The 16,115-nt window shown below is 41.2% G+C and overlaps 1 protein-coding gene and 1 long non-coding RNA gene across 2 annotated transcripts; one reads left to right on the forward strand and one right to left on the reverse strand.

Annotated features, from left to right (window-relative positions):
• Positions 1 to 132: 132 nt before the first annotated feature.
• On the forward strand, positions 133 to 6,481 carry LOC135486554 (uncharacterized). Its single transcript, XR_010446719.1, has 3 exons — positions 133 to 340; positions 4,538 to 4,662; positions 5,025 to 6,481. It is a non-coding gene; the product is annotated as an uncharacterized LOC135486554 (long non-coding RNA).
• A 672-nt stretch (positions 6,482 to 7,153) lies between these two features.
• Positions 7,154 to 15,982, reverse strand: LOC135486866 (trifunctional enzyme subunit alpha, mitochondrial-like). Its single transcript, XM_064769979.1, has 19 exons — positions 15,902 to 15,982; positions 14,891 to 14,935; positions 14,524 to 14,603; positions 14,269 to 14,402; positions 13,780 to 13,918; positions 13,419 to 13,535; positions 13,103 to 13,205; positions 12,573 to 12,698; positions 12,146 to 12,264; positions 11,710 to 11,876; positions 11,393 to 11,563; positions 11,118 to 11,253; positions 10,564 to 10,738; positions 10,085 to 10,206; positions 9,719 to 9,914; positions 9,230 to 9,341; positions 8,779 to 8,869; positions 8,450 to 8,504; positions 7,154 to 8,164 (listed from the first exon to the last, which is right to left on the reverse strand). The coding sequence occupies exons 1-19, from the start codon at positions 15,966 to 15,968 to the stop codon at positions 8,013 to 8,015; spliced, it is 2,307 nt and encodes a 768-aa protein (XP_064626049.1). The 5' UTR covers positions 15,969 to 15,982; the 3' UTR covers positions 7,154 to 8,012.
• Positions 15,983 to 16,115: the final 133 nt, after the last annotated feature.

Raw genomic sequence — 16,115 nt, forward strand, 5'->3', positions numbered from 1 at the left:
TTGGGGGCTGATGATGTTTCTTCATTTTGAGCAGAAACAGAGTTGAATTTTTTCATAAGCTCTATAGCTTTGCCCTCGCACGAAGAGTGGCGCCAGCCATTGATTACCCGAGCTCTGTCGACACATTTTAAACCAATCAGAGCGGTGCTTAAGGCGTGCCTATTTACCATGTAGTACTTGAGGCTGTGCTTGGTCTGTGATGCATACGTTCATCATACATCAACCGCCTCAGTGGAACAACGGTTTATAGGCCTTGCAGGGAGGAGTAGTTTTTACTCTGTCGACAAAATGTATAGGCTCTTCTTTACTATTCTGTTGGCTTCGACCGTTGTGTATCATGGTGAGTAGAAACACTAATTTTTTGGAACAAAAAATTGACCAAATCGGAAAAATCCCACTTTTGAACCGAGCTGACCATGCACTTTGGGGCGAATTTCAAGAATTTTGTTGTTTTTTTTTCTCATTACAATGAGAAAAAAACTGAATTATTGTATTCAAGTGTAACAGGAACAAAATATCTCCGTTATTGTATCACAAAAAAGTATGATAATGTTCAATGTACAATTATATTCACCAGAAAAAGAAATATCATATCAATTCGGAGACTACTGTCGCCCTTAATTCACACAATACATGTATTTTCAGTTTCTCTTAAGTGAGCACCCAAACTATTGTTACCACCTATGTACTTCTGATAATTGATTCATTACACATTGTATATACTAAGTATATGTCAGTGAACAAAATTAAGCTACAACTTTGGTACCAAACATCTCGTTGTTATAATTTTTTCATTTTGAATATATCGGTTGCGTGTGCTCTAGCTCGGTCATGACGGTACTATAGTAGGCCTATATTATCGTTACATCTCGGAATTAAAGGGTCTTTATCCCCTCCCCCTTCAAATTTCTCGTGGGCTCAGTGATCGAGTAATAACCCGAGCTGGGCTGAGCACAGTGATGACTATTTGTTGTTTTGGAAAGACATAATCCTCATTTCTAAAAAGACAACTTGTCCCAAACAGGTCTTTTGAGTACAAGCAGGGATAAGTTTAACTTTTAACGAAATATATAGGCCTATGCACAATTTCAAATACATTTGAAACTCTGTCATTGACACATCATTTTATTTATTCCTGATTTTATCGTGGGTACAGTGTGCGTTAATATACGTGTACTTGTGTATGTCTGCGATTTTCACGATTTCCTCGTGAAGAAAACTGCTGAACGATTTGAAGTGTGGCAAATGGTACTTGCGACACCTGTTGATCAATGCACGCGGGATGCATTCTATCTACATACAGCACTACATGTGAACAAACTAAAAGGGAACGAGGGTGCAAACACTGCTGTTCATGAAAAAAAATACATAAACGTCAATGTAATCACAGATTTAGCGTTTATAAGGTTATCTGTATCAATTCATATTGGTTACGATCCGTGGCTATGCCCTCGCCTCTTGAGTAACCAGTTTGCTTTTTGGTGTATATGTTAAAATTCTGATTGCATTGGATCACCAAACAGAAGTATTTTGATGTAGAATTTCAGCAATTTCTATTGGTAGGCGAGATTACCTATAGGGGATGAGGATGACATTTTCAGGAAGATGCTATCCGAACCGAGGAAATCCCTCGGAAAAAGTGATGCTGATTCTCCAGGCTCCAGGGATAAATGAACTATTTCGGGCAGTCTCCAAAACCAAATGGAAGGATACCCACCAGTCAGGTCATCATAGTCGAACTCCGGACTGACCACTGTAGAGATCTTGGCATCATCGTCATCATCAGGTTCGAACTAGGTAACACTCTGCGCCTGTGCCACACCGACCGAACAAGAGCTGTCGACCACATCCTGGAACGAAGTCAAGACTACAATGTACATGTACATGTAAGCAGCCCCTAGCAATACATGTAGGTTGCAAGGGAGCTATTTTGGCCACACGGAACATGTTTTTCGGTTACATTGAGGATTAACACGATAGGACATCACACTGACATCAGTGTCAGTCCATCTACATAGTCTGTATTGGTTCACCTGATATATAAACGGAGAGAATAGAGGAAGAACCGTAATACCAGACGACAAAAGTGGACTCGTTGGTTAACAGCATCTGTGGCTTTCAAAATTATGACAAAGGTCTCTTAACTGCTGTTAATACAAAGCAATTTTCGAGGGCTTGAGTCGTCAATTTCAGTTCTCAATCATATTGACTATTCCATGTCCCATTTTTCTGCAAGGGTGAAGAGCTGAGAAAACACGTTTACGTACAGTACATTTACGTGTCAGTTCAGTACATTTGATATTCAGAAATACAGATGCCGATTGGTGTTTATCTAGAAAATGTCGGCCATGCTGAAACTCGGCTGAAATGCAGTGACCTGTGACACACCAACAAGATACAGGTGACAAAATGTATGTGCCGAAATATTGAGTCGCTTCGTGCTGTGCTTTGACATAAGCAAATACACTCAACATGACAAGACCTCGATTGTCGCCTGGGACATACTAAGCGCTGAATTTTAGAATCAATGATATTTTGTTGGAGATGTTTGGTCTTCTTTGTTCAGGCGCATATATGGTACTTGTGTCGTTCGAAATTGTTTGAACAGCACCCATGGTCTAAATTCATCACATGAAAAAACTTGGTTATTGTAGATTCATAGAAATGCCAGTATGATTTTAATGGAGAGCCCTCAGCTGAGCACGAATGTAGCCTGGTAAGAAAATGTTTGAGTGGATGAGGATCTAAATCCAATTTAACTTTCAAATGAAAGTTTTTAGAATGTTTACTGTATCGCAGCTAGTTGCAAAGTACATGTACATGTATCTCGCTGGGTCAAAGACTAGCGTTCATGGGGCTTCGATCCCCATTGTCGGTGTTTTAAACTATACTCTCCACATAATATACCGGTATGTACTTTCGATCATGGTTTCTAGTTCACACTGTCGGACATAGCTAATAAAAGCCGTTGGGAGTTTTGGCGAATTGAAAAGAACTTTTTTGTATTCTTTATAAGTTGGGAGATCCCCAACGCGGAATCTCACATTTCTAACATGAACAAGTTCAGTTATGTAGTGTTGTAATAGGGATAGCACGCATCGATAACTTAAGCATACATGCAGGTTCTCCCGATTTCGATCACTTTAGAAACAAGTTCAAAGTAATGACAAATTCATTCTGCAGAGCCAATTGACCTTTCAAAGTTAGTCAGTTTGGAGAGTGAGGTGTTCGTGTCCATAGTCCACTTGTTATCATATTCGGTGCTAAATTACAAAGTCTACACTATGTGTACTCGGAAGTTATAGGTGACGTTTCTGCCAAACAGGGATTCAAACAGGTCGATCCGAATATATACTAACTGTAGTGCGGTTGAGATTATAGAATTGCGACTAGGTCGAATTGACGGAATCAATGAAACGCGCAGAACATGAAACAGTCGCCATAAAAAGGTTTCCAAATCAGAATAAGAGTATAGGCCGATATAGTTAGGATCAAAATAGCAACCGGTGCATATGGATTCCTGGTGACAATTTATTTCACCAAGTGGAAGAGACGACTGCTGAGACGGTCATGGCATTGAAATCAAACACGCCCAGAGATCTTAGAGGACATTGAATCAATGATTACGGTATGAAGAAGTCGGGACAAATTACCAGATTTTGCATCCAGTAACGCATAGATCTACTCATTGATAAGTAACCAAAGTAGCCAAGGTAACAAGCAGTTGTATCAAGGTATACTTTATTCAAGACATGCATTTGCGTAACCTGATACAAAATCTGGAAACTTCTGTATGCCGACCCACGGTGCTGATTCAAAGTTCTCAAATGTTATACGTGATTCAGAGGAGAAAGTAATCCATACATGAACTTGATCATGGGAATCGGGTTCATGCCTTTCATTAGCTCATTGTCAAAAATCCCGCCCAGAACAAGTAGTTGTTCTCGAGATTCGCTAAACACTGTACTTGGTTTCGGATGGTTTCAATTGGAGCGGTCCGTGATTTCGAATCCAGCTGTTTTCGTGAATATACATGGGAAAACACGACCATGTACCCTTACCGTAAACCAATATTTGACATATTGAAATAAAACCGTGGATAGAATTCCAGTATATAAGTAGAGTTATTTCTGTTTGTTCCTCGGCCGACATACTTGTCAGTGGTTGCCAATCTCACTGAACAAACCCTGTTTGTCTCATGCCGCTCTGCCGTCATTGAGCGTATCAACGCTCCCGTAGTTGAGCGTAGATTTTAGGATTGATGTTCACCGCTGGCATATGGTTTGTCTTGCCGCATCTCCATGTTTAGGGCGATCCAGAGTGGTCATGAGCAACGCAGGGTAGAAGATGCATCCTGATACTCCTAATTCGTATACAAATATCGAGAGGCGGAGTATACATGCACAATGTATTGAAAACAACTCGTGCCAGGATGTGATGACGCAGGTCCCCGCGTCAATAATTCTTTCGATTTTTTGGGCATAACGTATTATATATATCTCACTAATAAATCTATAACACATTTTTTACATTACAGTTTCTTCTCAGGTTATTAATTGCTACGAGTGCACGATTGCTGGCAAAACGAACCAGGAGAAAAATCTAAAGTGCCCTTCAGATACGACCAAGTCTGTAGCGTGTCAAGATAAACAGGTTTGCGGGGTAAGCACAAAATGATCGTGAACAACCTTATTCATCTTCTTCAGCGTTCGCTCTGCACTTGGAGGTGATTTTCTCCAGGGAGTATTCCTCCTCCACATCCGATCGTGAACAACCGATTACGTATTTGCAATTTCTGCGCGAGGCTACATGTAGCTACATGCAATGATAGCATATTTAAAGTCTCCTCGGAGGCCTTCAAAGGGTACATTTTCAGTCTGTGTTTCAAAAAACCATGAAGAAAACGATAAAAGGATTTATAGAAAACCGAAAAGGTGAGTCCACATGGGAACCCGTGGCAAGCCTTCATTTCACTAGAATCGCTGAATCAATAAATATAGATCGTATAATGATTTTCATTGCAGCAAGATGAGAAGACAAACCCAGGATCGTTAGTGCTCGGCTGTTCGCCAGCAGGCCAATTTGTTTCTTGCGTGACTCAAGAATACTGCTGCGCAACGGAGCTTTGCAACAGAGTAGCGGCAGCGGTGGCCACCACGACAGCCAAGGCACCGACCAACACAACAGTTGCTGCATCCGGTGGCCCCGGCCCCAACACCGCCCCTGCATCGGGACAGTCTCCAGTTTCTTACTCGCTTTCCGCGCTACTGACCGTTGGTATGGTCGTGAAATGTCTGCTATAAATACTGGAGATAAACTGTCACTTAGTTCGTAGTGGATGGGGTTTAGCCTATTTGATCTTGGTGGACGCGTCACAAGATAATGTACAGGACATGTAATAAAAACAATGTGTAAGAGCAAAAGACCAACACATAAATATGCATCCAAATGTTTTTTGACATTGAAATTCGTATCGATTCGTCGCCATGTCTCGTGCACATCCGGGCGTCAACCAGAGCCTTGTCTTAGGTTTTACATGGAAAATTGTCCGACCCATGATATTGAGCAACCTCTTGGCAACCAGTAATGATCGGGAGGTGGCCAGTATCTAATATAAAGCACCTTTATATCAGGCATGTCGGGACGAATAACCTGCGTGGAACAGCGTAGTTGGTGGTTGAACTTCGTCTATGACGTCCATTCCTTTTACACCGGTTCATTAACTTGAGACTTGACCGCCCCCAGTATAATGTGCATTGAAGAGGCGATGGTCCCTTCTACCGATTGGTTCAAACTTGTCAGTCTTCAGGTTGTGGTAAGTTGATGGACAGTAGCTGGCAGTTGGAATGAACTGATCACATGTGACCTAACCACTTCTATCAGTGGTTATGGTGCGGTTAATCAGTTTCCCTGTCTATTAGCCTAGGTCTATTGACAACGAATCTTCAATAAAAGATATCGCATTGATAATAAAGTGAAATCTTTAAGGCCTGCCATCCTGACTGAACTCTTACTATAACATTGATGCAAAGGCGAAAGATTGGTGTCGCCTACCATATTCAGTCCTGACAGAACAATGTTGAAGGCACCCAACGGCAATGCGCATGATATCGAAGGGGGCTTGGCTTGAATATCCAGAATCGGTCTTAGATCGGTGAGGCTAGAGTATATTAGTTCCTCATTATTCGAAAACTTCTACTATTGTTGTTATGAACTAGACTGTATGTACATGTGCGTGATGCAAGTTCGCCATGCAAGCTTTCAAGTCAAATTATTATGACTACATGTACCTGTATAATTTGAGAAAAATATAACATATTCATGTGATAATACCAGTATACCGCTAATAGCTATAGCACATACATGTACTAAACTTCCAGCGGCATTGCCTCCGTTACCTCCGCCCATACGCGCGTTGTCTGTAAAGTACATTGAGGGTCAAGATGCTGTAGCACAATTGTTAATAAAATGAATAGATTAACACATCTTGTTTTTATTACACACCGGACGCAGTGGCCGGCCTCGTCCCTCACGGATGACCCAATGAGCTGCCCAGGGAGTCCAGTTTTGATATGATTTCATGCGCACTTCGTAACTTTGAAACAAAGCTCAGAGCCGGCGGCCGGGCGGCACAACAGGTAAAAAAACCCTCTTCTCTTCAAAAAGGTTAGAACTTTAAGCCTGTTGGCCTCATGGGGGCCGAATTAGCTTACCTCGGTTTCCCGCCGGAGCCGCGGTGGGGCATGGTAGCGGGAGACTTCCGGGGCCATCCATTTCGTTACCCTATGGCGAGGGACGTTGCCGGTTCACTGCGTGCAGCCCCTTGAATACGAGGATGGTGGTCCACTGCAGGACAATTCCTAGCGAGGAAGTGAATTGTACCGATTCAAACTATAGGTTGCGAGAAATAGATGGTTTGGTTCAGGTGTCTTACTCAAGGACGAGGATGATACAGCTGTGATTATGCTATCGTCGTCTCATTTATTCGGAGCAACCTTCTTGCGCGTTTCCGCTACTGCGCGTTTCCCTCATTGTTCATGAACACCGAAAATATAATGGCACATTTTTCTGCTTTGAACTGAAGCAATATTCTTTGATGGTGGAGGACAAACCTATTGGGTGGTTTGGATGAAAAAAGAACAAGAAAACTAAGCAGTTAAATATAATATAATTATCTAAAACCTCTTCCAGTGAGCAATGCAACATTAATTTACATATTCAAAATCAAAAGAATTTCACCAATGCCAAAACTTGTCAGACAGCATGCTACTTAATCTGTACAATTGAATTGTTAAAACAAGTCCCAGCGATCATGACGTTGCTCTCAATTCGCCAGTGTTTGCACAAACTGTGTACCGTCCCATAAACCGCTATTCTGGCGACTTCTGAATACTGGTACATGCTGAAAAAATGGCAACTTTCACAGCACATAGGATTAGATCAAGATATTCCAGGGAATGTTTATAACCAACTGACAAAACTGCCCTGGTTTAGTCACTGGGGGAATAACATTGATTCAGTCTGCATGGAAAGGCCAGCTTGGTCACTCATTGGTATTCTGAGTTCATGTCTGCGCAAAAACTTCTTAAGGGTCTCTGTTCCCCCTTCTGTGTTACAGTTCATGTCTGTGCAAAAACTTCTTAAGGGTCTGTGTTCCCGCTTCTGTGTTACAGTTCCCTAATTGACAAACACGCAGATAGAGAGGACATGAATCAGCGTCACCAAGGCCAAACTAATGAGAATATCTTGGATTGCAGGAAAGAAGACAAAATAATGTTCTCCTCTGAGAAAGGGAAAAAGCACCTCAACTCATCTCACAACTATGAAATACACTCAAGCAAGCCAAGCAAAGTGACTTGATATAGTTTTCTTTTTTTAAAATTTATCTTAAAAAATGATTTGTCTATGTACCCACTATCCAAGAGATCACATTACATGTAGTTACATGAAGGCCCAAACGCTTCTTATAAATATCTATAAAGTCTTTTGTTCACTCTATTGGACTGATTTTTCTAATTCTTTGAATGGAACTTCTTTGAGGGATCTTTTGCATGGTCGAGTAGTAATTGACATGGTTGGAACTGTTCTCCGAACAACTCCTTGAATTGCATCATCTTGTTGACAAGCTTATCGGCTCCATAGCTATCGACAAACCGGAATGGACCTGGTGTAAAGAGGAAGTAGGAAAAATATGAACGCTCAAACATTGAAAAGAATATTAGTTTCCTTTTCTAAGTGCGTAGCAAAACTTTGTTATTTCAAGCTTAATCCAATCTAACTGTATCTGACTTTTTGTCAAAACTAATTTTATCATCTACAATCACAGCACAGGGGTACTGGTAGGCACATATCATTAGTTTCAATTCAAGTACGTATTCGTTGATAACACACTTCATCCGCTCACCAGTTTCTAAAAGTTTGATAAAAAGGAAATCACAAAGGTACCTACCTCCCAAAAACGGAGGGAAACCAAGTCCAAAAACAGCCCCAATGTCTCCATCAAGCTGAAACACAAATTAGAAGTTCAGATGATTTTTTTAAATCAATTTCCAAGGCTACTGGAGGGTCATTTTTTAAATCATTTACTGAAGCAGTACACCACTGAGATTTACCACAAAACTTCAAATGCAGTTTTGAATTTATTGGCCCAGCTACTCCATCTTCGAGAGAAGGAAATCATCTCAAGCTATATACTGTTTGCCATCAATGATTGGGTACCGTGTTCAACTACTCATCAGCACAGAATTCCATGCCAGATGTGGAGAACTGACCACTTACAGCTGTGTTCAAGATGCCCTCCTGCAAACATAGCACAGCTTCATTCACCAACCGCACAACTACTCTCATTATAATGTCCTCTGTGCTGTTGCTGAAAAAATATAAAAAAAGAATATCACATTAGGATAAATAAAAGATTCTTAATCAGACGATCTAAATTCATTCTCCTGAGGAATGTGAAAGTACTATTCGGTATCAACCAAAGAAGTGCACACTGCTGAGAAGTTTGGAGTGAGTATATAATATCAACATTCACAGTTAACATTGCCACGAGTTGTTGGTTTGTTTCCAAGTCCGATCACTCCTTGTATGATACGCGTAGACAGAATCACTGGGGAATCTGGTGGTGTCCTCCACACAATATCAAAATGCCGATTGTTTATAGACCATAATGAATTAAAGTTGTTCTGTATTCAATCCTTTTAATCAAATGAATTCTAAGTGTACGTACCTTCCCCGGGGAGCAATGTGATATTTCTTGAATATTTCGAGAGCCTCAGGATTTTCAGGCCGCTCTTTTGAACCCGGTGGATAGAGGAAACAACCCTTACCCGCTTTACGGCCTGAAGAGGGAGAGGTTTTACGTTTAAATATGACAAACAGTACACAGTAGAAAGGTCAAATTTTACACATCCGGCAGTAAGAAAACTTTACCAAATCCATCCTCAAATCGCAACACACGTTCTGTTATTTCACAAGTTAAGAAACGTTCACCAGCTTTGATTGGAGAGGAAAATTACTTATTTAACTTTAGCTAAGACCTGAGAGACTTGTGCACACACATTTTCGTTTCTTTATCACTCAGCGAGACGAGGACCACTTCAGAAGCAAGCAAAGGTAGCTAGGAAAGAAGGCTGCATAGTATGTGTTTTACTAGGGCACAACCATAGGAAATCGTCGCTGCCCCCCCCCCCCCCCCGAAAGTCACGGTAAATCTTACCCAAGAAGCCACTAGATACCATATCTTTCAATACTTCGATGTTAGCGCCACCAAATCTTGGTCCGAATGCTTTGCCGAGATCTTCAGCCACATGACTACCTACATCGACACCCACTTCATCAAGAAGCGTAATCATACCAACGGGGAAACCAAAGGCTTTTGATAACTTGTCGAGTTGTTTAGGTGCTACACCCTCCTGGAATTGACATACGGTTATAAAACGTGAGAGATGTTAGTTTAAGTATTCTCGAACTTTCGAATAGGAATGAAATGTTTTGACCGCCACACACGCATTCCCTTTACAATGTTGTACTTGAAATTGAGGTCAATCTTTTGGACGAACCAGTGAGATATGGGATGATTTACCTGTAATAATCGAATTGCCTCTCCTAGAGTTGGACCTAAAATTCTTGTGGTATAAAATCCAGGACCATCCTTCACTGTGATGACAACTTTTCCCTGTTTTAAACCAACATCAACGGCAGCAGCTAAAAAGACAAGTGGAAATTAAAAATTATTTCTAGTACATGTTATTCAAGTAGTAATCAGCAGAATACTCTTTGTATTCTGAAAATCTAGACATAAGTTTTATTTGATGCTACCACTGAATCGTAATACTACCGAATATAATGGAGGAGCAAACTATAGTCCTTGTTTTCGTCAGGACTGCACCTTCATCTAAAAGGTCTAAGTACAACTGGAACAGAGAAACTTACTTCCATCCAGGACGTGGGAGTGTGGCTGTGCAGATTCGCCAGGATTTTTAAATGAGAGGTTGATAAGACCTTTATGCACGATATTGTACAAGGCAAGAGTTGATGACTGATGGACAATGATTGACATACCAGCAGTATCTTTCGTCGTCTTGTCCGTGGTGATAATCTCCAGTAACATCATCTTGTCTACCGGCGAGAAGTAATGCATGCCAATCACTTTCTCTGGCCTGGAGCTCCCCTTGGCTATCTCGGTGATTGGCAGTGCTGACGTGTTTGATGCAAATATACAGTGCTCAGGGAGGTGCTGAATTTTTTTAAATTTGGTTATTATTTTATATAGTTGCAGTAGATTACACTGAAGTTTAGTACAAATTTTAAGACTCCATCAGCAGAAGGACTTTCATCTTGCCTTGGCTGAAAGTGAAGGATGAAAGAACCATATCAAATAAATTCAAATTCTTCGGCTAATAATTACTTCACCACAAACCCAAGCCTATGTGTCATAGAAATCTCGCAGTCATCTCTGATCTTGTCCCTCTATTGATCCTGGCTCTGATACAACAATCTGCCATGCGGCAAGTTTCTCGGTGACAAAACCATAAGACCGCCTCCTGATTTAAAACTTTATACAAATCCTTTTTGTTTTTAGTAGTTCAGTCACTACAAGAGCGTTGTGCCCGTACCTGCTCAACTTCTTTGATGACTTTATGCTTGATGTTGATATCTTCAAAAACAGCTTCTATCACCATATCACACTTGTCAAAGTTCTTGTAATCAATTGTTGGATCTAGATTCGACATGATGCGATCTCGCTCGAAGCTGAAAAATAGAGCCAAGACTACTTCAAAATGGATTCAAGTAAGGCCCAGTAAATGAGTGAGCCCCACAACTGAATACCCACTGCAGGGGGGGAGAATCTGACTGAAGACAACATTTCCTCCATGTACTTGAGACATACCTTGTAATTTTCCTCTTCTTGACTGATGTGTCCAATCCCTTCTGTATTTGCTGCTGACCTCGTGCTAGACCGGCCAGATTCATATCTTTCATAATAACATTGTAACCCTTGTCAATACTGACTTGACAAATACCAGCTCCCATGAGGCCAGCTCCCAACACAGCAATGTTTCTGGAAAGTGAAGATCGAAGATAATCAGGAAATCATACTCCCAAGCCAACAAATCAAAGTCATTCCTAAAAAGTGCAAATCATCAGTTTCATCTCGTAATTGTGTTCATGGAAAGGTCTTCACTCTCATTTCTTGATGAAACGTACCGTGTTTTCCTGGCAGGTACACCAAATCTGTTCTTCTTGCAGGCAGTTTGTCCATGATAGAGACCGACCAGACCATGGCTTTCATTGGTCATGGCGAGTTCGGAAAATGCCTGGGCCTCAGCCTTGTAACCCGCTTCAGTGCCCTTGTCCAGTGTTGTCTTCACGACCTGAAATAATTTATTAAATTTGATAAATGTAATGCTGCAGTATTGAGATGTGACTCTCACAAAAGCAAGTGTTAGTTTGTAAGTTTGATACACACAGTAGGTTACCTAATAACCCGTCTTCGGAACCCTTTATTCATCCAGAGTTGCACTCCAAACCAGGCCAAATTACGTGATGGACAGACAGTGTTGCCCAATGGGTTATGAAAGTCATCATTATGTGTGAGTTCCACATTATAACAACAGATGCTATTGCTGGCACATTCACTTACATCTATAATCTTGAGTGGGGCTGGATAAAGTCCTCCGGACTGCTTCATCACCTTCCCACGAACTTGCTTGAGGAGGTAATTCTTACCAAAGTCATACGAGATAAGCTTGTCCATGGCCTCTGTAAATCATGCACAGAAAATGAATTCTCAGAAACAAGAACAACATCTGATTATACCTTTAGTCAAATTATACATGTATCTAAACAAAGCTCATTTTGGAAAACACTTTTTGCACAAAAAAGACCTAACAAGAGAAATCCACCACAATTGATACCATACAGTATCACTGTACCAACTTCAAAATTGTAAAATGTCCTCTATTAATCGATAATTTTGAAACCAGAGTCACATATACATGTAGATGAAAAGTTGTACATGTAACAACATCAGAGACACTTTAACAGGATTGATTAAATGATGCACTTACTGTCCATCAAATTTTTCTTTCTTGGAGTTGCCTTCACTGTTCCACTCACTAGGCCCTTTGCTGTTTGGACTGCAACTTCTTCCAGGTACTGCAGTGTCCGCTCCTCAGGTGACATCAGGCCTGGTCCTGCAGTGACAAGTATTCAATGGCATGGTTATTTGAATGAAATGTAAGACAAAGATTATTTTTATCAGGTGCCTTGCCTAACCAGTGCAAGCACGATTCATTCTCAAATAGAAAAAAAGAACAGTCAGGCGCTCCTGCGGACTAGTGGCTCAGACTCTCAGCTAGCGGTCAAAAGGTCCTGGGTTCATCGCTCGAACCCCACAGTCCGCATGAGACTCTAAGCAGGTATCTGTCTAAACTTCCCCAACTCCATCCAGGTATATGAATTGGTTTCGGGTCAGAGCTGCTCACGTAGAGCAGATTGAACAGCCTATACGAGTTCCTCTGAAAGATTTCAGGTCAGACCGTGGTCAAAGTGTGATGTCGGATGATTCTAATATGCATATTTTAAAATCCGGACATACCTAGTGGTTCAATTGTCTGATGAATAAGCCCCATTTTCTTGGCTTTGTCTGCTCGAATGTTCTTCCCCGTGAGCATCATGTCAAAGGCATTAGGTAGGGATACCTGCAAAGCAAAAATGTAAGTCAAGTTAAAGACGACTACACTAACAAGAACCTGGTACCTAGCAAAATTTTGACAACAGTTAAAAAGCTAGTACATATTTTTACCGGAACGTCCCATCTTTTTATACTCTTTTATACTCCCCCTTTGAGGGTATTTGATTTTTAATCAGCTCGCGCCCTACAACAGAGGACAAGATTTAAGAAGATCTCTCACCAGCTTTGGTATCCTCTGGGTGCCGCCAGCTCCTGGTAATAAACCCAACATGACCTCTGGGACTCCAAGAGTGGATTTGTCCTTTACCGCTATACGATAATGGCAGGCGAGAGCAAACTGAAATCAATGTTTTATGTCATATATTCTTGCCATTACAAATATCTCTCAACCTCTCAGCCTTGACTCTTGCTTGAGAAGAAGTGGCCACTTGTCTCTAAATAAAAAAACATTTTCAGCAGAGCATGTCCCAATCTCCTTGTACCGCACCCTCTCCTCCAGAAACTGCCAATACGACGAATAGGTATTTGTGAAAGTTAAAGTTGTATATTCTGATATTATAAAGAGTATTTCTTGTCATTACCTCGAGTCCTCCACCAAGACATGACCCCATTATAGCAGCCACTATGGGTTTCTTGCTGTCCTCTATCTGCTGTAACATCGTCTGACCAGTGGTGCTCAAGGCAAGGACTTCCTCTGCAGTCTTACAATTTTCAATCATGCTGAAAAATAGTTTCAGAATGCCATGAATGGTGGGATGGCAAGTGGAAACCTGCACGAGCTAGCGTAGTTTCCACAGTCTCATCATTACATGATCAACGGACCTCGAGAAGGGTGACTCTCCTTCCTGGCATTCAGAGTCATCCCACAAGGAGTTAGCATCCAAATTCATATTTTGTATCCTTTTCTCGATCGTGTATATGTTTACCGTACAATAGATCCAGTTTAACTTTACTCCCAAGTTGCACTTTAAGTCGGAATGCTGTATCACAGTACATATTCAACTGGAAGCAGCTCACAAGGGAACAAATAGATTTATCAACATGATAGAATACTCAATAGGATGGCTCACTTTATATCCGCTCCAGCAATGAAACATCCTGGTTTGCCTGAGATAAGGACCGCACTACTGACCGCAGGGTTGGACTGGACTTCATTGAAGACAGAAACAAACTCATCTTGCAGGGCTAATGATAGAGTATTCACCTAAAAAAGAACATTTTACTAATATTTAGTATCAAGTGGAAAGTAAAAGATACTGAACTTGTACTATCAATCTTTAAAAATTCAAGTGAGGGTTTCCAATGTTTTGTGGGGATAGGCTTACCTTTGAGTCTGGGGTATCGATTTTGACGACCGCTACATCATCTTGAAGAGTGACGGAAAAATACTTCCTGGCAGCTTGTGCTACAAATAGAATTTTTGAAACAGATTAAGTTTAAATTTTTTTAAATTGCAGGGGTTCTAAGTTATTTTCTCTGGAGCACAAAATCTGTTTTCATTACCGGTAAATTATCCTGGGAAGTTGACTTTAGTAAACTTACTACCATAATAATACCAATACCAAGCGTGACATCACCGATAGTACTACAGTAGTGTAGACCGTAGTACTAGTACCGATCAAGGAGCAACAAATCATACTTTTGACAGTCTGAGAGTGAGAACAGTCATGTTGTGATCTTTGTAAAACTTACCACACATTGAAGTGGAGAAATGGGACTTAGATGATCTAGAAATGCCTGCAAAGAAACAAAAACTAGTCTTCAGCTCAGGGGGGGGGGGTTGAAACAGGTGGTAAGTAGTAGCCCTACCCCACGTTTGTCCCAATCATTGTGGAGGTGCCACGCCCACGGTACAACATATGAGATAGACCATCATAATTGTGACCATTCTGCATACTTAAGTACACGACCCATGCACACCGCAATGCTCGCAGCGTTGGACTGACCATGTGACCCATAATTGCTGATGCAAATAGCAGGCCTAGGCTATGCCTATACTTATACTTCAATTAGTAATAGGCCTAGGGGCCTATAGTCAGTATCATGTAGGAGCCAGTTTTTGCGGGTCTTATCACTAAGTGCAGATTTACTAGCTTCCAGCGATTCCATACACGCAAAAGCTTATTTATTACGAAATTTGAGATCAATAACGAAATATCTGGGGTGCTGCGTGGATGTTTTAAGCGTGAATTAATCTTGAAATCGCTCACTGAAAGATCGATGCAGACCAAAACAAATCCGAAGCGGCTCCCCCATTTTCGCGGGTATTGCGCATGTGCGACTGATTGTTGTGTTTCTGTGCAGTGCATGATCGCCTAGAGATTGACCCAGTGTTTTGAACGTACGTCGTAATTAGAGAATTGCTTGCCTGTTTAGGACGCATTTTGGGCGCTTTCTTTGCGGAACGAAATGAAAATCAAAAATCAGAAAATTTCTTCTCTGGAAACGAAGTGACACGCGAGAAAACGGGAAAAAACGGGTTTTCGCGAAATTGGGGATGACTCGAAATTGGGGAGCAGCACCATACATGTATTGTAGATGTAGGCCTGGTTATGGACCACAAAGGTCAACGTCATGAAAGTGGGGGTCAGTTGTTCACTGGTCATGCACGGGTAAACACTACTTTGGGCATAAAAAACAGTTAACTATTTAACTTCTTCATTTTATAATCTTTCATCTGCACATGTTTTAGAAGAAATATACCATTTAGTGCAGTCAGTTTCGAGAGGTAAACACTTCGCACAGCTCCCACAATCCTAACCGCAGCCATTTTGCTTGCAAAGCCGGTCGTCCGAAGTGACCTCTCGTAGGTTCTCACGAAGTCTCGTAATGCCTATTTGCAAAAACGTGTTTTCTCTGGTCGTTTGAAGTCGACAAAGTACATATCAAGAAAATGTTGTCCCACAAAGTATTCATA

Source organism: Lineus longissimus, chromosome 4 (genome assembly GCF_910592395.1).
Source record: "Lineus longissimus chromosome 4, tnLinLong1.2, whole genome shotgun sequence".
Lineage (NCBI taxonomy): Eukaryota > Metazoa > Nemertea > Pilidiophora > Heteronemertea > Lineidae > Lineus > Lineus longissimus.

Bases quoted from the DNA above. Each gene is read 5' to 3' on its own strand.
- LOC135486866 (XM_064769979.1), bottom strand. From the start codon at position 15,968: ATGGCTGCGGTTAGGATTGTGGGAGCTGTGCGAAGTGTTTACCTCTCG. The intron at 12,699-13,102 runs GTATGTCCGGAT...TTGTCACTGCAG, and splicing joins TCAGACAATTGAACCACTAG to GACCAGGCCTGATGTCACCT. The intron at 12,265-12,572 runs GTAAGTGCATCA...CATGATTTACAG, and splicing joins AAAGAAAAATTTGATGGACA to AGGCCATGGACAAGCTTATC.